Source organism: Argentina silus (assembly GCF_951799395.1).
Source record: "Argentina silus genome assembly, chromosome: 8".
Classification (NCBI taxonomy): domain Eukaryota; kingdom Metazoa; phylum Chordata; class Actinopteri; order Argentiniformes; family Argentinidae; genus Argentina; species Argentina silus.
In genome coordinates, this window is record NC_139662.1 from 10,542,581 (window position 1) to 10,567,421 (window position 24,841).

The following is a 24,841-nucleotide window of genomic DNA, read 5'->3' on the forward strand; positions in this document are numbered from 1 at the left end:
CACATACACACACACAGAGCCTGCTCTCTCCCATCCCAACAATAACACAATGTTACACACTGTAACACACATACACACACAGAGCCTGCTCTCTCCCATCCCAACACGCTGTCCCAGCGGGAGACTGCTGGCTGCCAGGTCATATAGGCTGTGCAGATAATTTTACACTAGTGTGCAAATCCATTCTCCTCAAAGCAGCTCATATTTTTCCATTATCGATGAGGGATATCCTTTCAGTAACAGCTCCGGGGGGGAGAGGACACAGAGAGAGAGAGATAGATAGATAGATAGATAGATAGATAGATAGATAGATAGAGAAAGAAAACATTGCTGCAGATCTTACCATCCTCCTCCTTGTGTGCGTTCTGCGGGCTGTGCATTCTCTCTCCGCGATTGGGGGGACTCAGGTCAGACACAGGGGCGTGATCAGCTGATATCCATGTGGGGTCGCTCATATCAAACTCCTCACTGCTCACTGAACTCTCATCCTGACAGAGAGAGAGAGAGAGAGAGAGAGAGAGAGAGAGTGTCATTGTGTGAACATCAAAGACAGGTGGAAGAAGGAATACAACAACAACAACAACAACAACAACAACAACAACAAAAAGATGCAACACCATATCATAAGACCCGTGTCACGTGACCGATCGGACCTCAAACACCAAAAGATGTTGCCAGGAGAGACGAGAGGCTTAGTTTTCCATGACAGCGCCGGGGAGTATGCCTAAATAGGCCAATTGAAAAGACGACACTTGGCTGATGGCGTCCGTCTGGACGACTGGCTGTTCAATCCATCAAATGACAGGCCAATTGAGAGACCACTTAGCAAGGGTGAAAACATACAGTAGAGGAACTGGCTGTTGCATCCCTCCCCAAGATGACAGTTAGAACACATTTTTTCATACCAGATTTGCATCATTGATGACTTATAAACTCCCTTTTTCGTCACGATAACACAGAGAGCATCAAACTCTGTACTCTGTAGAGGCACCCCAGTGTGGTGTGCCCAGCTTTTTTGAAACCCCTATGTCTTGTGATCTGAATAAGACCCCCCAACTATAGTACAAGTCCATTGAAGCAGCAGTTAGACCCATACATCACCACACGCAAGAGGTTCCTGATCTGCAACTTGGTCATGAAGCGTTACACCAGAACCACCACCGCCGGCCGGGCAACATGCTAGTGTAGTGTTGCAAAGTCCTTCCAATGCTCCCTTTGTTTCCCAATAGTTTCGTCCACAAATAGCCCGGGTGACTGTCTGTTAGCGTCTGTGTTTTTCGCCCGCGTTTCTCCAACAGAAAGTGCTTCAGTTTGAGGCTCTCCATGCTAAGCACGCACGCACGCACGCTCATCTGGTAGCTGTAGCTCTACCCTGCCCACACACACACACACAGACACAGACACACGTATATCAGCCCAGGTAGAACAAACCTAATGACACCAGAGATGGGTCTTGATGGAGTGGACTCTCTCTGTATTTAGCATGCTGATTCTACAGTACGTTCCCTCCGCTGGTGTTTGTGTGGGTCTGCTGTGCTGCAGCGAGGATCTGAGAGCCCCGGCACTCACAGTAATGAGGTCCAGAGTGCTGCTGCTGCCTTCCTCTCTCTCTCACACACACACACACGCACGCACACGCACACACACACACACACACACACACACACGCGCGCACACACGGCCTTCACCCTCAAACCCATTCACTGCTCTTCTCTCTAGCACATTCTTTATCTCTCTAGACACTTCATACACACACACACACACACACACACACACACACACACAGACACGTGCACACACACACACTAATCAAGTCATACACCGTTGCTAATCAACGCTCCTTCTGATGTGAGCAACGTGAGGGGAATGGACAGTGAAGCAGACTGCTAAAACTACGCGACCCTGATTTAAAAAGAAGCCTTGAGGAACAGAAGGTGCCTGTAGCCTGTAGCCTGTACAAGGCATGCGTCTGTGCATTCTGCATTGGGGTGAATAGGCTTCATGTACGATGCTGTTAATCATTAAACGCTACGCATAAAGAACCTGTATGGTAACATGAGTAACATAAGACAACCGGCTACCTCGACCTCCTCCGCGAAAAGACTAAAGCAAGCTTTATCAGCTAAACCGAGGCTATGAGACACCACCAACCCCCCCCCCCCCCCCCCTCCCCGTCACCCCCTTTGCATCCCTCCCCAAGATGACAGTTAGATTACCCCCCCCCCCCCCCCTCACCCCACCCTCACCTCCGCATCCATTACCAACAGGCCCTGTCACTCAGCCTCTGCCCCCACGCTGCCTGCCCAGCACGGCCCCCAATTGGTTAACTTGTTTCACTTGCAAATTGACCTGTACATTATTGATGCGACGCTGCTATGGTGCTGAGAGATACCGAGAGAGAGAGAGAGAGAGAGAGACAGAGAGAGAGATACCGAGAGAGAGAGAGAGAGAGATACCGAGAGAGACAGAGAGAGAGATACCGAGAGAGAGAGAGAGAGAGAGACAGAGAGAGCGAGGTCCCTAACTGTCCCGCCAGGACGCGTCCGCGTTGCAGCAGCTCCAAAGCAATAGGACATTGTGGAAAACCAGACGCGGGATCTAAGATACCACGGTGGCGCTGACCGCAATGACAAACTGAGCAGTGAGCAGACCCCGCCACCGTTGTCCGACGGGACGCGAAGCAATGCCCTAGTTGGAACAAGGCTCTCGGTGTGAGCCGAGCCTCGGTGCAATTGTCCTTGGGCGATGGGTTCCAGGGGTCACGGGGTCACCGGGAGGGGTCACGGCTCAAAGGAACACATGATCGTCACGCTGACGAGCCCTGGACACGCCACGCAGGCTACAGGGCCTACCGCCTCTTTGATCCCTACGGTAGCATCAGTGTCTACCGAGGTCTCTCTCTTCGCCTCCGACAGACCTGTGAGTGACGGATCCGCTGAGGACGGTATAAGCCGACGCTAGTCTTTTGTGGATTATGTAAAGAGCCAGTCAGTATGTCAGGAGACTATCTACCAGGAGGGCAACGAGTGAATATATCACGAACACCTAGTCGGGCCTTGATATCAGCCACACTTTGAAATGGACTCCAAAGCGAGTGATCTAAAAGGGCCTTCATTTAATCTGGCGCTTAACTCCTTTTCAATTACTCTCAAATAAGAGCACATTAAACAGGGTTACATTGTGTGTTAAGAGAATCCAATTTAGAACAATGCACGGTTCCAGACGTACCGTCTTCTGCTTCTTCCTCTTCGCTGTCGCACCCCGCGAGTCTGCCTGCGTTCTACCCCCACAGCCCTTATTATTAGTTTTTATTGTTTATTAATGATCCCTCTAACGCTCCCAGCTCATCTACATGCAGATGAGAGGCGAGGGGCGAGGCGAGGGGCGAGGCCCCCCCCCCCTGACAAATGGCAGCCGGGGTGGAATGAGAAAGCAAGAGGACCAAAACAATCACATCTCTCTCTCTCTCTCTCTCTCTCTCTCTCTCCCTCTGCTTATGAAATGGGAAGAGAACAACCCTCCCCCCCACCCCCCACCCACCCACTCACTCCCCCGCTCCTTTTTCACACACAAAATAAAATCTGTTCAACGGTCTAATGTAATTAAGACCCAGCGAATCGCTTTAGGAGATCATAGCTTGAGGTCCTAATTGTGTCCGATGCCGCTTTCTATAAGTTGTTGAACCATATTGGCCTAACCCAGCGTGGTCGCTGACATTCATGGTGCTATTTATTGAACAATAGTTAGCCTATTCAATGTCTTGACAACCAATACCACGACATCAGTCAGTGTACGACACCAACCCTGATGTGTAGAAGCCATGCTGTTCAAATTAAAAGAGGAGAAAAAAAAAAACGATTTAAAAAAATAATTGCCTGGGAGTACTATCTATTTTTAACACAAAGTGGTGGTAAAAAGCTCACTTAGTGCATTCTTCCATTCCATAAATGCATGTGGACTGTGGGGTTGGAGTTTTGTCAAGCACAGCCGAATCACTGGTAGTGTCCTACTGTAGCAGGAACAACTACTGTAAGTCTCTGTGGGGAAAAAAAAACATTGCTTTGAGATGACATCTTGCTAAGCTCTTAAAAGAAATATGGGGGTAGCCTACAGTAGGTGTATTTAGTTAATGATTGATGTCAAAGAAGACTACCGAGGGAATACCAGGCTACCGTTCACAAAACCAGACAGACAACAGGATGACACCACCCAGGAAAAAGGCTAGGGCGTAGTCAATGTGTGAAACTCAGAGTAAAGACAATTAGCGCGATATTCCAATGTAAACAAAGCGGAGAGTACACAAAATGGGTCTGTGCCTTCAGAAGTGCTTTTTCACAGTCAGAAGCCGGAACTGGGCAAGTTACCATCTCAAGCTAATTCAGTTAGCGGCCGGACCTTTCCTGTCTGCTGCTGCTTCTCCTTGCTTTCATATCCAGCTCTGTCCATTGTTCTCTTTGTTTTAAAGTGTGCAGCGGGAGGCTGAGTAGCCGAGCCTAGACCCTTCAGTCACAGTGATATTGGCATCCTTCCACCTGCCCCCCTCCCCTCCCCTCCCCCCCTCCTTATCCCTCCATCCATCCTGCATCTCCTCCTCCCCCTCACCCTCTCCTTTCCTCTCCTCTCCTCTCCTCTATATCCTCCTCGCATGCCAGGCAGTTCAACAACACAGTCCAGCTCAGCTCTCTGCATTCGCTCTATAAATAGGGAGACTGAGGAGACCATGTTTATTGGCTGCCATGGAAACTGATCAGGAAAGGTATACTTGGGAATTGCAATTGATTCAGAAGAATTCTGATCTCTGAGCTACTTGAGGAAAAAGGAGAAAAATGGTGCATAATAAGACTGCTGAAAGGCAAAAGAGAGTTAAACGCACACTGGCTTGTCTCTGACCAGTGGGACATGTTCAGAGGATCCCTGATGAACCAACTGACATGATTCTTTTTAATTTACAGTAAAGGCACAGCCAGATTACAGAAGCCTGAGGCCATGTGGTGGGAGTGAGTCAAGACTATTAAGCCCCTCCATGCAAATCATGGCATGTTCTGCAATGTCTTATAATGACCATAAGACAATACATTGATGCTAACAGCCATTCAAGGGGGGGGGGGGGGTGCAAGTTCCAAAAATAGAAAATAAATAGAAAAACACAAACACAAAGGAATCACGAGTGCCAGGCGTAAGCTTGATGAGCTAATGACAGCTGCCAGTCAAGCAGCAAGTCTATCTCACAGACACTAGCTGTCCCTGTGTGTTTTCTTCCATCTTTTCATCCCTACTTCTTAGAAATCAATAAGGACTGTTGGGGGAGCGGGGGAGGAAGAGGGAAGTCTGATATCATTTCTGGACAGAAAGGTGAGGATATAGATAAGTGTGGCCAGGGTGCAATGCGAATCCACACACCACACACCTCAGCTCTCTGTGAGGATTAACACGGTGCAGACTCCCAGCCTCCACTGCAGAGTATTGATCGCACAAAAAAACAGCCGTGAGGAGGGGGAAATACCACCACTGACACACACACACACACACACATACACACACACACACACACACACACACACACATACACACATACACACACAGACCCACAGACACACAACTGCGTCTGCCAACTTGGCTAAAACCAAAAAAAAAAGCGTTCTATTACATCAAGACGCAGACGGACAATAATCAATCATTTCCTACTGACCTTCATCGATCAACCTGAAAAGGCTAAAAGGCTATTTCTGTTGAGTTACGGAGAGATGATGTGTTACTGACACACTGCTAACTGAGCATGAGAGAGAATCTGAATCACACAGAGTGGTACAGTAGGGTACAGGCCTAGAGAAGGTGGGGGGGGAGAGAGAGAGAGAGCTGTGTCTGAAACGATATCGCTGCAGTCAATTACACCAGCCGCTGCATGTTATTCTATCCAGTGCCGGTCCAACAACAAAAGGAACACAAGGTAGAAAAGGGACACAGACTACGGGGCGTCGGGAACGATCCGACTTGTGTTTCCGAAATCTCAGCGGAATTCAGCCTTTCCCATCGGGAGGGGGGGGGGGGGGTGGGGGGTGGGGGGGGGTTGAACGGTGTCCTGTTATGACTGACCACCAGGCCAGAGACAACACGAGTGGCACGGTCAGGCAGCCGCCCACAGACAGGGCCGTAGAGGAGGCAGATGGAGGAGCGAGACACGAAACGACCAGGGAGAAAGTAAATCCATAAATGCCATCGTGCCCCCTGGGCCTATTCATTACATTGATGCATCAACACCTAGCGAACAACGCTAAACAGAGAGCATCGGTAGGATGGAGGATGGAGGGTACTTAAAGGCAGCGATGTCAATTACATTTCCTAAAACTCAACACTGAAACGAGGTACAAAGAGAAGGATTCTTTTTTTTTTTTCTTTTTAAAAACAAAAATTAAATATGCCATTTCTGCTTTATTGGGATAGAGACGGTAGAGATTGACAGGAAGGATGGGTGAGAGAGAGGAGGGATGACATACAAGATAGGTCGAGGGTCAGAATCGAACCAGGAACCTTGCGATTACGTGGTAAGCGCATTAGTGTGCTACGCCACTAAGCGCCCCAAACAGAAGGATTCTGACCTCTTTGGCTGTATTTAATAAGACCTGGATGTGATAGTAGGATAATAATTGCATCATTAAATGCTGGGACTTGAATCTAGATTGTGATCCCTCAAGGCAGTGGCCTTGTGGGACTAGGTTGTCAAGCAGAAAATGGCAGGAGAAACACCAGCAACCACCGAACCACGTTTCTGAGCATGTTATCAGCATGTCAAACAATAACATAGAAATTCTATCAGCATAAGAGATGAGAGAGAACTTGTAGAGTGCTCAAACATGTTTAATGAATCACGTTTCTAGGGAAATACTCCTACCCCTCCTCATAACTGAATAATTCAAGGTACATTTTTCCATCCTAGGTCTACCTCTGGACAAATAATCAGCCTTGCTCTCGACTAGCAAATCCAACGCATTCTGTAGAGATTCTGGTCAACTGTCCATCTGCTCTCCTGCTGTCTGGTAGTAGAGGGCAGGCAGGGCTATATAAACATGGTGGGTCTCTGGCAAGTCCTTAGGCTATAGGCTAAGTAGACTTTCTACAGAGCTCATTTAGTTCTCGCAAACACCAGACTGTACTCTTGATGAGATGCCAGCCGCAAATCAACTCCCCATCAGAGACTGAGATTGTGAGCTACAGACTTCCTGATTCATAGCGAGTAGCTGGCTCATGCACCAGATAACCTTAGCGTGCCGGGATCCCTAACCCTAACCCTAACCCTAACCCTAATAGGATGGCAGATTTGACTTCCACATGAGTCCCTTCATCTCTACCAACATACGGGGACAAATACAGGGATTTCCCAAACACAGCTAGCTTGTCTTTCGAATAGAGTAGTTCTGTATTGAGAGTGAGAAGCAACACAGCACAGACACAACAACAAACGTACACAGACCCTCTTAATGTGTAGATCTGACGTTCACCTCTACTACAAGGCTTCAGCTGCAGCTTCCGCCTCTGATACGTTGACTGACTCCCCTTGATGCTGACATAAGCGACTGCTGATCCGGTGAATTCAGATAAGGTTCTTCCACGAGACAATCATGGTTCTACATATTACAAGTTGAAGCTAGGCATCCCAACGACTGTAGGCTGCACCATGGCTGACTTCATTATACGAGAGGAGCACTTTGATCTCCTTTCACAAGAGAAGGCATTACTGGATGTGATGGGTCGGGGTGCTGCTGCGTGCTTTCAGGAAACTGACAGTTCCCTTAGACACACACACACACGCACACGCACACGCACACGCACACACACACACACACACACACACACACACACACACACACACACACACAAACGCTTATACGAAAGAGAGGAAGGAAGATGACAATTACGCCTACTCCTCTCTCTCTCTCACTGAGTACAGAACACTACTCACATTTGCCAATAGGCATTGTTTACAGTATGTCGAGGCAAAAAAAAAAAGAGACTTAGTTGAAACAAACATGATTTGACAGTGCCATCATTGGGATGACTTGCTGAGAGAACATGCAGAGACACTATGCAAGAGAATTACAGCCTAGGCTACCTTCAGAATAAAGAGAGTGTAAAAATGCATTGTATAAGCGCTGCAGCGCTGTTGATAATCTCCCTCGCGCTCTGCTGACCACACCCCCCAGAGGAGGGGTCAGTGTAGAGGAAGCAGCTTTCGTCAGTTCAGAGGAACAGTGAGGAAAGGTCATGTTTTAAATGACCTCTAAAATCCATCTGTTTAATCCACCCTGACCCTGGCCTGTCACTGCCCAGACCACTCTCGTCTCACTGGGAGGACTGAGGACAAGGTGGCCCTGGTCAATTGTTTGTTCAAATGTTTGGCTACAACCGGAGACTGTTGCAAACGGTGGGCTACATATAAAAATGACAGACATGGGTGCTTTTCAACAACAATTAGCCTCTTTCCTGTTTTTTGCAGAATGCAACAATGCCAATTAGTATGGCCTTGACCTTTCACTTTTTTATTTTTTTACCACAGATGACTCATAAAACTGAGTCACACTGCATCTAACAGCTCTGATAAAAAAAAACAACAACAACAACAAAAACAACAAAAACTCATCTGAGGACCCTTGTTTATTTAAGACCCTCAGAGATTAGTGCAGTGTCCAACAGTCACTATTCCTGTTTAATCCAGTCAGGCACAAATCTGCCACAAGTATGATGATTAACCCCTCTCCCCTCTGGAACCAATCCTACGAAAACATACAGGATCATATCACTTCTGCTGCTCAACCACTCCGAAAGCATATCTAGACTGAGTGAGATACATGTCAGTGAATGGCAGGATCAGGGAAGATGAGCTGTGCAGCAGCAGCACAGTGGGAAGCGTCTATGGGGAGTGAGTGAGAGAGCGGTTCCGCTGGCTGAGCCTTACACACATCTCACCACAGGCAGCCAGCCAGCCAGGCAGGCAGGCAGTGCTGGTCGAGCACAGAGCAGCCATGGGCGAGCCAGGGGCAACACAGGGAGGGAGCCTGGGATTAGATCATCTGTCACCTCACCATCTCCCTTGAGAACAGCACACACTGCCTGGGAGGAGAGGAGCTGGAAGACATACTGTAGAGGGCTAGGATGTAGTAACACCTTCACACTCACCTACGTGAAAAAAATAAATATTGCATAAGGTCTGTGTAAGTCATTCAGATCTTATTTCAAACATTGAAAAATGAGGAAAATCATCATGTCATTTTAGCATGTCTTTCATAAGAGCGGGAAACCATATACCAAAACTACTGGCCAAATGGCATTGTGACTGAGGGATGAGGGTCAATGGGTAACACGAGCAACCTAATCTTTGGGATAGTGAAACCACACTCACTGCAAGGGACCGGTTACATACAGAGGGATTATGGTAAAGTGGTAATCTATGCGGAAAAAGAGATAATCTAATCACAATTTCAAATTCAGGGGTGAACACACCTCAGTGTGTACCGAACTCCAAACTCACCTACAGTACAACAACAACCGGCTAATAAGGACCAACTTTATTCAGGGCTTGGGCAATTTTTTTAATAGCCATTTAAGGGAGGAGGGTGCCCGCAACGGAGAGTAATAGTAAGATAGTGAGAGAGAGAGAGAGAGAGAGAGAGAGAGAGAGAGAGAAATAGGGAGAGGCGTTGGAAGAGAGGAATGAAGGAAAGGTAGACACCCACTGCTACAGCCCTGGAGCTCAAGGGAAGGATTAGTACCCAGGCAGCCTACCCTCCAACTGGCCATCTGATTTGCAGGGGTCAGGAAAAGTGATTTTTTTTTTAGGAAGGCTTTATCCTTGTGAGGCTCTGGCAGAAGGCAGGGGATGATAAAGACGGTTTTAAAACCATTAACCCTCTACACAAGCAGCAGTCCCTGTAGAGTTAGAATTAAGATGGCAAGGAGGCAAAGTTTTCTGCCAACTTATTCAACCATAGCAAAGTATTAGTGACACTAAAAGGGACCCTACTGTGTTGGCCTATCTGCCAGGAGTGCTCATAGCCTATTCCAGGAGGGCACACCACATTTAGGAATTTCAGTGACAGTGACACTTTTATAAGGCTAGTTGTGTGACACTACTTATCATCTGTCTAGAAGTGAATAGACACCCTTGTAGGCGTTATCAACAATGTAGGATTCGCCGGAGACAAGACTCGAACAATGCGATGCCCTACTCCCTCGGCGACCTCACCACTGACACGACTTAACACTAGACCCAGTCGAAATAGGACGTGTCAGAAAGCGGGATAGGCTAGCTACAGAAATCCGTATCGCTACAGTAGACTTTTGGGATCGGATGAGTAATTCAGGCCTAGCCGTCCAGACATTCATACCCTGTTAGCTAGAGACCACACGTTGTGCAAAACTGAAACTCACCTAGGCCTTAGACATCTAGCGAGGTCAGGTTATTCTACTCAGCAAAAATGAATGTGCTTTATCTATACAACTTAAGAGTAGCCTAGGCCTGCTAACCTATACAGTGTTATAACTTTTTTTTTTTAACAAAGGTAGCTAATCCTAAATCAAACGGTAAACTCACTAACGGTATTGGAATGTTTACGTTGAGTTTTTTTTAAAAAGTATGAATTTTCACTAGCATGCTAGTTAACTGGCAAACGTTCCCGGCAAATGTTACCATGGTAACTTTAAACAGTCCACTGGACGTTGAGCTACAACGTTTCTGGTGGACAAGCTGATAGAACCTCTCCTGCAGTGGAGGAATATCTCGCTACTGTCTATTTTTCACGTACCGATCATATACCAAGCTCCACTATGTACCAAGCTGTAGTTTATTGACATGCCGAGTACATCCAAAATGTTGCCTATGATATTTAGCTTTTCTATCCAGAGAGCACATTGGCACAGTAGCTCCACTCGGATGAGGTTACTGTATCAATCCAGATGACTGTTCCCCACTGTGCTTGGTCATCATGCACCCCACATGAAGAGAACAATGTGACACACAGGTTGACCAGCACCGACACTACGCTGTACATTCAAAATGTGCACTTCCACAAATATGTTTCTTCTTACATCTAAATCTTAAATGTAACAAAAACATCTATTCAAAACAATTTAAATCACTGCTAGAAGCAATAAATGCTGACGGAGCACAGATATAAAAGACGCATCCTTGGAGTATTAATGTTGCTCGTTAATTCCAGCAATCAATTACACCACAGTCTATATTGTTTCATTGGTAAGCACTGCGAACGGATAATAACATATTTAATGTATTATGCCTGCTGGCGTATCTGCTTAAAATAAAAGCCTGCTATGCCTGTTGATATGACCATTGTATCGTAATATTAAAAAATGTAACTTGTTTCGTATAGAGGGTTCATTGGAACAGCACACATCAATTCGCAATAAATAAATGCATTGGTAAAAATGTATTGAAATTGATTAACCATAAAATAATATCTATTATTCGCATTACATGAATAAGAAATTATTATATAGGTATGAATAAGGAAATACGTTGTGGTATAAGGTATACTCGCTGTACTTCAACGTTATTTCCCACAGCTGAGGGAAAATAGCTTACATGGCACACTGCTGAGCAAACCAAAATAAAAACATCACTGTATAATGTAGTAAAAATGCTTACCTTCACTTCTGCTCGTGAATTTTCAAGCTTGAATGTTTACCCCCTTTCTAATTACCTTCCCCTTACAGTATTTTTCCCCGTTTTTTTTAAAATTTTATTCTAAAGACAATGTCCTGCTATGGGAGCGTCTATAGGACACTTCAAGATTCGCACTGGCTACCAGCCCCAAAGATGGAGGCGGGGCAGCGGCGACCGACGTCACACCTCGTGCAAAAGAGGGGACTGTACAGTGTTAGACAGTGGGTTCACCAAATCCATTTAAAAGCCTTTCCCAGCCCTCCCTTCGCATTGCCTCTTTCTCCCCTTCCCTTTGTTAATTCTCACAATGAGTTAATAGCGCTGTTTCTTCTTCTGCGAATGCAGACAACTTCTGACTTCTTCCTGAAATGTGCATTCAACCTTTTTCACTCTATTGACTTTTTTTTTCATTGAGAAGGACTTGAAATAAAGGAAATGCACAAAGGATGAATTAATCATTTACTGAGCCAAAGAGTAATAGTCTGTTGACCTTTGGGCAGTGTCGGAGGCCTAAAAGAGCATAAAAGGGGACGGCTAAGTGGCTAACCATTGGAATATATGGCATAGTGTAAATATTGATAAACTGGATACTATATACTATATTGAAAACAGGTTATACTAGATGAATAAACTATAGGATATATAAGTATATAAGTCAGACCCTTTATCCTGATCTCAAATAAAGCAGACATTACAGATACATAACATATCTGTGGTCAGATTATTGTGTGATCCACAATGTCTCAATACAGGACACTTTTTATTTATCTTATTGTAAAATCAAAGACTTGATGTCAAAATAATATAAATTCTTTATGAACCAATTATAACATTATTAAAGAAATGTAATATGGGTGTTTAAGTATTTTGTTTAATGTATATTTGAAAGCAATATGAATCCTTGAGTCAACAGATGCTTTGATCACCGCTGAGGGCTACGTGTCCGCTGTGACACATCTATGGGTCAGACCTGCCACCTACAGGCAGTCACTGGAATTACAGGCTGGATATCAATAATACACACATCCATTATCCACACGTTCACCGCCAGCCAAAGAGAGAGAAGCATGGTAGAATCCAGTGTGGTTTTGTTGTTAGACATACTGTTCAGTTGACAGTTGTAGTGTTTTGAAACCATAAGCATTTAGTGCACCACTTATGTCTGCGGTTCCTCTATCCCTTCCATCCCATCGATGTTAACCAACGCAGCCTGTGCTTTAGACATGCTACATAGATTTTTCCAACTGCTTTTCATTCATCAGTAAAGCTCAGATAGAGAGGATCTATGTTTGCCCCTCTTTGTGCCACCCTTCATCTTTTGTCCTTTTCAATTAGCAAAATCATGACCTACCTGTTCTCTATATCTTAAAACAGACTGACTACCCCTTCTTTGTCATATTCAAACGCCTCCTGAGGTGAGGTGTTAGTCTCTTTTCTAGAAACGAGTCTTTACTTCACCGCCAGTATCTTATCTTGTGTCTTGCTAGCCCCCCCCAAAGTAATTATATCCTACCTCTCCACCCCCCCTCACCCCACCCCCCCCAAAAAAAAAAAAAAAACGAAATTAGTTTCCTCAGGAGAAGATAGAAATAAATGGGAAAAGGGGGCCCATAAACGATAATGAACCATCCTCTACCTCTTTTAATTCTCTCCCCGTCGTCCCCCCCTCCCCCTCGTATCCCCCGTCTCCCTCCCCCCTCCCCCTCCCCCTCTCCTTGTGGTGTGGGCAGAGCCACCGCCCTGCGTCTGCAGCCTGCAGGAAGGATGCTTGGTAATTTCCTCTTTTATTGAATTGGGCTGAGGACGTGCATGTCCTGATGGGCTAGTCCCCCCCCACCCCCACCCGCTGCCACACATCCTTCTCTCTCTCTCTCTCTCTCTCTCTCTCCCTCTCCCTCTCTCTCTCTCTCCTTGTATCTGTCTTTCTGTGTGTCTCTCTGTATTCCCCCCCCCCCCATTGCCCCTCTCTCAACCCAGCACCACCCGATGCTACTACCCCATAAAACACACACACACACAATAGCACCATGACCTCTCTTTCCCAGAACGACCATTCACTGATTGCCCTCCACCATGCACTCTGACATCCCATCCCTCCCCACACCCACCCAAACCAAAGGCACTCTGCCCCTGTGCCCGGCTGCTCATAGGTGAGTCATTGTTCCTCCTTTCCTGCCTCGAGCCGCGCTCGTCTGAAAATTGCTCTCCCTCTCTGGAGTCAAAGTCAGTGTTCGTGGCAGCAACGACACTCCGAATCGACTCCCGGCATCCAGAGTTTCCAATCCGCCTGAAGATGTCTTTCTTTGATTAACGGTAATCAGGAAATGGGAGTTACGCAGAGCATCTTGCTAATGCATAGGCTAATTGTTTGCAATTTCAAAAGTGGGTAAAACGGCATTCCTATTACATGCGCTATATTTACAGAGTCATTTAAGAGAGTCCTGTTGGAGCCGTGCTTATTTGTAATAAGCGATTATAACGAACCGAGTTGAAGGACCAAAGAGTAAATGTGAGTCACTCAGCAAGACAGATGCAATCCAGAGATAATAAAACCTGTAAGACTTTTTCCACTTATACTTAGCTGTGCGTTGGCAACGGAAAAGGCATGTCTAGCTGACAGGACATATTGGCATTCCTCTGCAAATTGGCACTCCACTGCTTTTCTCACACCTCAGTTAATTAGACTGCCGCTTAGAGGCTTTGTTAATTGGAATGAGCTGAACCCCCCCGATTCCCTCCCTGGTTATCAAACCAGGCAGGCACACACACGCACACACACGCACACACACACACACCCGCCCACACACGCATGCACGCACACCTGCCCACACACACACACACGCACGCATGCACGCATGCACACAAGCACTCGCACACACACACACACACACACACACACAAACTGTGTGGGTTTGATTGACATCCAGCTGGCAAGGGGGGGTGGGGGGGGGGGGGGGGGGGGGGATAGCAGAAAGGACCGTTCTGAAAAACACTGTGACACTGTTTCCTTCCAGCCAACCCTCACCTATCCTGGACACCAGACCACACTGTACAGCCCTAGACCCAGCCCTAGGCCCAGTCCAAGGCCCAGCCCAAGGCCCAGCCCAAGGCCCAGCCCAAGGCCCAGCCCATCCCGTTCAGTGGGGCCGGTGCAACCTTACAGAACGCTCACATTGGCATAGCCAGGAAGGAGTTCATGGGTGGAACTGGAAACTGGAAAACTGGGGTGGGCCAGAACTGAAGCACTTAAACCAATAGGCCCTACACACTCTAAAACACACATGTAAATTGTGCATGCTGCATAAATGCACAGCCGAGACAACTCAGCCAACGTAACATCTGCCTACTGTATTGCGCACCACAAAGAACCAGCGGCAGAACATACAGTACTCAGCATGGGGGCATTTGGGTTTCCCATGTTTTTTCCCCTATACTTTTCACAAATTCCATGGCAATTTCTATATTTGTGCATAGGCTCTATGTATGCCACCGAACACATGTTACAGTGCCTCAGAGCTTAGAGAACATAATCACACGATTTTAGAGGAACAAAGCATAAATGTCCTTCGATATTCCATTATAGAGGCATTTCATCGTGGGCAGGCAGGTAATGCAGATAGGTAGATAGGTAACGCAGTGAGTGATCGGGTGGGCCTGGGTTTCAGGTGGGCGGCCCACCCAGGCCCATCTGTATCTACCCTCTTGCTGTAGGACAGGTATGAGTGTGTAACGTTGCGTTGTTTCCCTCCCTCATACACCCCAGGTGTCTGTCTACATCTTATATCGGTACCTCCTTATTTTACAGTTTCAACTGGTTTTTACCTGGTATACTAAGAAACTATGTGGTGACTTTCTGGTACTCACCTCAATCAATTCAGCACCACTGGCAACTACTCTACCTGGTGCTAACTGTTACTTTGTGGTGCTCGAGTCAGTGAATGTTAAAGAGACAGACAGCGTGATTAATATGCAGGTAATAATACTGTAATTAGTGATATCTACCTGCTCATTGGCACTCATGCACTGCAGCTTCATCTGCTTCAGGTAGGTGGTGGTCAGCGGCATGTTGTAGTCAATGAGGTCTGGCACCAGAGAAGACGGTCTGTCGTTCTCTGTCAAGACGATGAGAAAAGACATTCATTATTCAAATATATCCCAGGAATGTGCAAATTTCACACAGTATCATAACACGATAGGGGTATCGTCATCGTACTATGTCAGTAACATTCATTTGAAGGTCATTAGGTCGTGTGGGAGGTGACCGTATACAGTGGTAGTAGTCCCCTCTGAGTCTCAGTTCTCTCGGTGACCACTAGAGGGCCAGATGAGGGTTGAGTAGAGAGAGTGTGTCTCAGGTTCGGGGCACTATGGCCACTCACTTCTCTGGCCTCGCGTCACATGTTCATATAGCTTGTTGTCCTTAGATCTAATTAGAATAGCAATGATCCCATATAGGGCACATCACAAACCGATTCATTTAACAGTGATGGGCTTCTGCTCTCCAGCAATGCCACTAGGTACTCCAGATTCATCTGTCCTTGATGGTAACGGATGTTAGAGAGTAGGCAGTAAATGATGATGTGTTTCATTATGATTAATCTGATTTCTCAACAATGGGAGTTTGTGTGAAGGCCTATTAGTTGCATTAAAGAAATAGGCTGACATGACAGCCCTTGGGAATTCGGACTTACATACTACCAAGAGTTCCCTGGTAATCTGTGTTAGTCTATCGCATTCACTGAAATCCCTCAAGTACTGGAGATGGTCACAGTGTCCTCTCTCTCCGAGAGTCCTGTCTACTGCGATCAATCATATCGCTCAAACCACCTATCCCCTACTAGACTAGAGCATTGAACTACCTGTACACGCCGCGCGCACACACGCACGCGCACACACACACACACACACGCACGCACGCACGCACGCACGGACACACACACACACACACACTATCAATCAGAAATCGATGATCACTCTCCTGTCTGTTTACTGTGAAATATTGATTGGTGTATTTTCCCTCCTTCAACGGTCCAGACTCTGAGAACGGGGTTTCTCTCTCTTTGTAGGTCAGCCAATAATGAAATGACAAATACGAGACATGCTGAGAGACGGAGCCCGGGAAGGGAGAGGGAGTGAACCGAACAAAGGGGACGACAACCTTCCCGTCCTCTGCAACGGCATGGTGTGTAAGGGGCTGTGGAGGGGAATCTTCGGCGTACTCTATATACGACGACAGCAGGGCGACAGTTAGACCTCTAGCCAGGTCTGAAGACTCAACACACACACACACACACACACACACACACACACACACATACAGACCCACCCTGCCTATGTCAATTAAAAATATCCCCAGCGTACAGTCATTAATTGCATTTAATAATTCAGAGCTGAACTTTCGTGTGAGTCACAAAAGGCGGATGGGAGGAGGAGGGTGGTGGTGGTGGTGGTGGGGGGGGGGGGGGGGGTTGGGGGTGAGGGGTGGGAGGGGGGGTGTTGGAGGGGTCGGGGTTGGAGGGGATGGAAGGGGGAGGACCCCCATGGGGCAGGAAGCCAATTAACTGCTCTCTTTATAGGCGACACCCAGTGTTAGCTTAGCGTTGACACAACACAATGACAGATCAGGCCTGGGAGCTGTTCTCTGGCTGCTGCTCTGAGTGTGTTTGTGGGATGAAGACGAGTAGATAGAGAGGTTTATTAAGATGGGGGGGGGGGGGGGGGATATAGAGGGGGTTATAGACTAGATAGAGAGGTTTATTAAGATGGAGGAGGGGATATAGAGGGGGTTATAGACTAGATAGAGAGGTTTATTAAGATGGAGGAGGGGATATAGAGGGGGTTATAGACTAGATAGAGAGGTTTATTAAGATGGAGGAGGGGATATAGAGGGGGTTATAGACTAGATAGAGGGTTATAGACTAGATAGAGAGGGTTATACACTAGATAAAGGTGGTTATAGACTAGATAGAGGATGTTATAGACTAGATAGAGGGGGTTATAGACTAGTTAGTGGGGGTTATAGACTATATAGAGGGTTATAGACTAGATAAACAGTTAAAGACTAGATTGTGAGGGTTATTGAGATGGGGGGGGGGGGGGGATATAGAGGGGGTTATAGACTAGATAGAGAGGTTTATTAAGATGGAGGAGGGGATATAGAGGGGGTTATAGACTAGATAGAGAGGTTTATTAAGATGGAGGAGGGGATATAGAGGGGGTTATAGACTAGATAGAGAGGTTTATTAAGATGGAGGAGGGGATATAGAGGGGGTTATAGACTAGATAGAGAGGTTTATTAAGATGGAGGAGGGGATATAGAGGGGGTTATAGACTAGATAGAGGGTTATAGACTAGATAGAGAGGGTTATACACTAGATAAAGGTGGTTATAGACTAGATAGAGGATGTTATAGACTAGATAGAGGGGGTTATAGACTAGTTAGTGGGGGTTATAGACTATATAGAGGGTTATAGACTAGATAAACAGTTAAAGACTAGATTGTGAGGGTTATTGAGATGGGGGGGGGGGGGGGTACAGAAGGGGTTATAGACAAGATGGAGGGGTTATAGAGAGTGAGAGAGAATGACATCACTACCTGATTACTGATTACATGCCACTGCATGCCTGATTAAAAAAACATGCTGCTATTCTAAGAAATAGACGTACAAGCTGAACAGGGGTGGGAGGGGGGGGTATAGAGGGAGTAATAGACTAGATAGAGGCTTATAGACTAGATAGAGAGGGTTATAGACTAGATCGAGGCTTATAGACTAGATAGAGAGGGTTATAGACTAGATCGAGAGGGTTATTGAGATGGGGGGGGGGCTGGGAGTATAGAGGGGGTTATAGACTAGATAGAGGGTTACTGAGATAAGGGGGGTATAGAGGGGATTATAGACAAGATAGAGGGATTATACACTAGATAGAGGAGGTTATAGACTAGTTATAGACTAGATAGAGAGATTATAGACTAGATGGAGGTTATAGACTAGATATTGAGGTAATAGACTAGATGGTGAGGTTATAAACTAGATAGAGGGTTATAGACTAGATAGAGGGGGTTATACACTATATAGAGAGGTTATAGATGAGGTATAGGTTATAGACTAGATCGAGGAGGTTATAGACTAGATAGAGAGGTTATAGACTAGATATTGTCACGGTCCCCACAGTGCCTCCCGTTTCCTCTCTGTCTCTGTTGGTTGTCCCTGTGTTTCTCGTTCTCCCCTGTCGGTGTGTGTGTGTGTGTGTGTGTGTGTGTGTGTGTGTGTGTGTGTGTATGTGGTATGGGTGTGACTGCAGTCCTCGGCACTCTCCGGCTCCTGGCTCACCTGTTCAGCTGTTGGGCATCAACTGACTACTCCCTGGCTCAGCTGTGTTCCATCAGCTCATCAACACTCTATTTATCTACCCTGGTTATCCACTCACTCCTCGCCAGATCGTTGATTCAACTTCAGTGGTAGCATTCGTTCTCGGCTAGAGAATACTAGAGTATTCCGACTCTGACTGCTGTGTGCTGTTCTAACTGTGTTTTATGTGTCTCCAGGATCTGCCTGCCTGCCTGCCTGCCTGCCTGCCTGCCTGCCTGCCTGCCTGCCTGCCTGCCTGCCTGCCACTCCCCACCCCGAGCCTGCCTCTTACAATCACAAGCTTTTACCCTGCTCCTGGAGCAAATAACCTCTCCTTATTTTCAATCGCCATGTCTGTCTGCATTTGGGTCTGCCTTTTGTCCTTAACAGATATAAGGTTATAGACTAGATAGAGGAGGTTGTAGACTAGATATAGGGTTATAAACTACATAGAGGAGGTTGTAGACTAGATAGAGGGGGTTATAGACTAGATAGAGGTGGTTATAGACAGAGGGGGTCATAGACTAGATAGAAGGTTATAGACTAGATAGAGGGTTATAGACTACATAGAGGGGGTTATAAACTAGATAGAGGGGGTTATAGACTGGCCAGAGTGGTTATAGACTAGATAGAGGGGGTTTTGGGGGAGATCACCCTTCATTTGGTTTGGTTTACATATAATACTACTGCTAATCCATGTTCCGTTCTAGAGGGGAGGTGCCCTCCATATCTGAAGGTAGGACAATATCCGGACCCCAATATGACTGAAATGAAATATGCATGACTGTGGAATGGCAGAGCAGCGGCGGTTCAAGATTTCGATGTCTGTTGTATATTTCCCTCATATTTCATGTCAATTTCTATGCCTCTTTCTTTCCCATTTCCGCTCTAGCCTCCTGTCCTGCTCTCCATTTCCCTCTTTCTACCTTGCCTCTCTCTTTCTCTCTCTGTCCCTCCCTCTCCTGCACTCCCTCACTCACTGTAGAAATGAGCTCGTTTCCTGGCCATTTTCTTTGTTAAAAGCCCGCTAATTGGGCTAATTGCAGTGTGTTAGGAAAGTGGCAGGACACTCCAATGACTCTCGTTTTAATAGGACTGGGGGAGAGCTGAGGGAGGGTGTGGGGGTGGGGGTGGGGTGGGGTGGGGTGGGGAGGGGTGAGGGTGGGGGATGGGGCTGCCTTTAGGGTGGTAACAGTAGCAGCAGCGGCATGAGGCAGAGTGGGGGGTGGTGGGGGGTGGTGGTGGTGGTGGTGGAGGGGTGGGGGGGCTTGAGGAGTGGAGGAGGGGGCGAAGAAGCGGCTCTCAAAACCGTTCTTGTCACAACTGCCATGAAAATCTGCTATGGTGTGTGTGTGTGTGTGTGTGTGTGTGTGTGTGTGTGTGTGTAATGTGCTCTCGTACAGTCACACTGCCAGAGCTGGGATTTTTTAGGAGTGGTCTGATCCTGTCATCTCCCTGCATGAGATAGCTGCTTGTGCTTCACCACGGTCCCCAAAAAACAAAGGCACAGGGGGTTCAGGGAGGGGGAGGGGGGGTGCGATGCACTGCACCCCCACACCGAAACACCATCAGTGCACAAAACCTCTTGACGACGACATCTTGCACCCCCGATGCTTAAAACGTCTAACTCCGCCTAATTTGAATAAAACCTGAAGGAGTGGGTCGACAATAGTGGGTTGTGGGTAGTGGGTAGTCGGTGGTCTGGTTCAGAGAGAGAGAGAGAGAGGGCTGGTTCAGAGAGAGAGAGAGAGAGAGAGAGAGAGAGAGAGAGACAGGGCTGGGTCAGAGAGAGGGAGAGAGAGAGACAGGGCTGGGTCAGAGAGAGTGAGACAGGGCTGGGTCAGAGAGAGAGACAGGGCTGGGTCAGAGAGAGAGACAGGGCTGGGTCAGAGAGAGAGACAGGGCTGGGTCAGAGAGAGTGAGACAGGGCTGGGTCAGAGAGAGTGAGACAGGGCTGGGTCAGAGAGAGAGAGAGTGGGCTGGATCAGAGAGGGAGAGAGAGAGAGGGCTGGTAGAGCTGTTTGTGTTTACCTTTGAATTCAGCACCGCCGGGACTGATGTGCATCCTCTTCTGACACTCTCCACAGCTCATCAGGAAACGGGTCACTGCCTCTCTAGGCAGGAAGGCATACGTCTCCGCAATCTGTCCATCCAAGTGTGAGAGAGAGAGAACGAGAGAGAGAGAGAGAGAAATTAATAACATTGTATTAATAATTATATTCATACTTTACATTTGTATGTCTGCTTTGGCAACATTTACATTTGTAATTCATGCCAATGCTCCCTGAATTGAATTGAACTGACAGAAAAAGGGCCAGAGACAGAGAGAGAGAGAGGGTGAGAGAGAGAGAGAGAGAGAGAGAGAATGAGTGAGAGAGAGAGAGAGAGAGAGAGAGAGAGAGAGAGAGAGAGAGAGAGAGAGAGAGAATGACATCACTACCAGAGCCATACACGCCTGATTAAAAAACATGCTGCTATTCTAAGAACTAGTCAAGGGAGAAAAGCTAAATGGGAAATCATACAATTTATGACTTAATAAACCCAAAATAAATGTGGCATAAGAGTAAAACTCCCCCTCCAGGCTCCATAAAAACAAAGAAGTGGTCTTAGTGTGTGTGTGTGTGTGTGTGTGTGTGTGTGTGTGTGTGTGTGTGTGTGTGTGTGTGTGTGTGTGTGTGCGCGTGCGTCTGTGCGTGTGTGCGCCCATGTATGTGTGTATGTGTGTGTGTGTGTGTGTGTGTGTGTGTGTCTGTAGCTACACAGTACAATTCTGGGCACCCTTAGAGGGAAGTATTGAGTTTTCTTTTCCTCATAAAAATGCAATATCTCCTCCCTTCACGACACACAGAGATAACATTGTGCTGTTGAGTTACCACTGGGGGTGACTGGTGACCTTTTCCAGAGTGCCAAACTGCATGTCAGGGACTTCCATCCCATCTCTTTACATCTCTCTCTCCTCCTGTTCTGTTTCTAATGGCTCAGTTTGGACTTCCTGTCAACGCCATCCCAGAATACATCAACACCCACCGCAGCAGTACAGCAGCCAGGCAGCGATTAGCACTGCAGGGCTCTGATGAAGCCTATTTGTGTGTGTGTGTGTGTGTGTGTGTGTGTGTGTGTGTGTGTGTGTGTGTGTGTGTGTGTGTTTGCGATAGAGAAAGAACGAGAGAGAGAGAGAGACAGAGAGAGAGGGGCAGGAGAAATAACTGAAACAAATGTCAATCACAGCCGTTGGTGACAGTTTCCACAGCCTCCCTGCTTGTCATATGGCATGGGGGGCTGAAACGCCAGATTATCACTTGGAAAACCACCACCCAGTGAGGGCAATTACACACACAGACACACAGACACACAGACACACAGACACACACACGCACACGCACACGCAACCACTAAGACCACTCTAACACACATCAATCTACTTGTCATCGATACAAATAGACAAGAGAGTGCAAGGCTGGATTATGGACCGGGACAGTGAGGCCAGTGCCCCGGGGCCTCAGGCTGCCAGGGGGCCTCCACGCCTCAGGCCGCACGCGGTGCGTGGGCCAAGACTTCATAAATGAAGTTGAACGCCAGGACCCTCAGTGCGCACAGCGCAAGCTGACCACTAGGCCCCTGGGTGCTTATAGCATGAGCTAACCACTAGGGCCCCCCGAGACCCCTCAGCGCTTACAATGTGAGGGCCCCCGGGCCCCTTGGTGTTTAAAACGTAAGCTGACCACTAGGGCCTCTGGGCCCCTCAGCGCTTACTGTGTGAGGGCCCCCAGGTCCCTTGCCGTTTAAAGAGTGAGCTGACCACTGGGGCCCCCAGGGCTTAAAGCGTGATCTGGCCACTATGGCCACCTACAGTGCGAGGGTCCCTGGGCCCCTCCACGCTTAAAGCATGAGCTGACGTCTAGGGCCCCCGGGCCCTGCAGTGCTTACAATGTGAGGCCCCTCGGTGCTTAAAGTGTGAGCTGACCACTAGGGCCCCCAGGCCGCTGGGTGCTTACATCGAGCGTAACACCTGGGCCCCTTGGTACACACAGTGCATGCTTAAAACGAGAGCCTCTCTGAGAGTACTTCTGTACAACAGTTTGGACTTCCTGAGAGACAGTTTGGACAGTCATATTATGGCAAGCCGTTCGTTATTTGACTTAACGTAACTAGCTATCCCTTTATTTTAGCTAGCTGCCCATTTTCCCTAGCTAGCTGCCCATATGATTCAGCTTGTTAACAGAAATTAGTTAGCTAGCTGCCATTTTTGCCAGCTAGCTGCCCTTACAACCAAATTAGCGACACTAAAAAGCCAGCTAGTTAACTAGCTATCGGCCTAAAACTCAGCTGTCTAACTAGTTAGGTGGCACACAACTTAACTAAGTTAGTTAGGTGGCATTTGTTGGCGGGTCGTCTGTGTGAAAGGGGTATAAGATAAAAGGGTAGCTAGCTACAGTGGGTTGAATAAATGTTAAAACAGCATGTCATAGTCATCATTCTTAAATCAAAGCTACTAGCTAGCTAACTATTAGTGCTATTAGTTCAAAACTACTATTAGTTCAAAACATGGGATGCTGTGGCCATGGGAATAAAAACCTCATTGAGACCTTATTAGCTAGCGGTTTTGTGAAACATTGAAAAAAATGCCAAAAGCTATATTTTTTCATACACTAACGTATATAAACTAATGCATATAAACTTACCAAACATGGCCTATGTGCATAGTCTCCCCAAGCCATTTCACTGACTTATCAGAAACCTTTGTTGGTTGTTCAGCCAATGAAAAGTTATCTTCTGAATTTCAAGTAACATAATTCTCTCTGTGTCAGGCAGGTCTATAAGACATTTCTTGGTAGGAAAAGCCACAGCAACATACTTCTGAAACATGGTCCTCAAACGTTGGAATAGTGGTGCTTCCAAAAGGAAAGCCAAAAAAGAAAAGGAGGCAAGAGAGGCAGTTTTGCTTCAAAGTGTTCAAAAACCCTCTGATAGTAATGATGATGACAGCAGCACTATTGTCAGCTGTGAGGAAGGAACTAGTACTAGTTCAGTTTCCAGTAATGTTGTCACTCCCCTAGAGCCATCCTTTGAAGGCGAACCCTCAACAGCTAATGGTATACAAGATCCATCATTTCCACCTCAGGAGCAGTTGGGCAGTTTTACAAGAATCAAATCAGCAACCAAGCCATTCCTGGTGCTATGAGGTCACTGACCCTGCATTATGGCAAAGCACTTCCAGTGACATTGTTAAGTTGTTAAGCTTATTGAAAGAGGAGCAGCCCCTTCCAAAACCGCAGTGAAAAATACCCAGCTTCAGTCCGAGATAGAGCGCTTGGTGGAAAGACTAGAAGTTTCAACAATGAACTTCTGAACTGTATTGCCAAATGGGTAGAAGGTTTCTAGACAGTGGCTACTGTACTCACCCTCAACAGGTTGTGTGTACGGTACTGTTTTGCATGCAAACTGTTCTCCAGCAAGCTCGGTGGCTTTAGTCAGGGGTTTAGTGATTGGAAACACTCTGAAAGAATAGGGGAACATGAAAAGAGACCAGTTTGAGGCTTTTGAAAGGGCAGCCTTAAATGTGACAGGTGTCTCTCAGTCATAGAAGCACAATCTTCAGCAAAAGAGGAAACGCAAAACATTTGCTGATGAGAGCTCAGAGCCAGGTGTGACACTTGAGAGGAGGGGGAAGTTCAAAATAGAAACGTTTGATGTGGTCATTGATAAGCTAGTGGCATGCCTTGAACAGATGTCAGATCAGGTGTCTAACAGTGATGTCATAGTGGAAAAGGTAAATGCACTCTCCGCTGCATATCCATCAGACCTGGACATAAACTTT

At 46.9% G+C, this 24,841-nt stretch overlaps 1 protein-coding gene across 1 annotated transcript in view; it reads right to left on the minus strand.

The window, feature by feature from the left end:
- nol4lb (nucleolar protein 4-like b) overlaps positions 1-24,841 on the minus strand; it is a 104,694-nt gene that overhangs the window by 49,016 nt on the left and 30,837 nt on the right. The window contains exons 3-5 of the mRNA XM_083675008.1: positions 21,055-21,166; positions 15,677-15,786; positions 344-488 (exon numbers count right to left, since the gene is read on the minus strand). Of these exons, the coding sequence (XP_083531134.1) occupies positions 344-488; positions 15,677-15,786; positions 21,055-21,166 (367 nt within the window). The remainder of the gene's footprint in view (positions 1-343; positions 489-15,676; positions 15,787-21,054; positions 21,167-24,841) is intronic.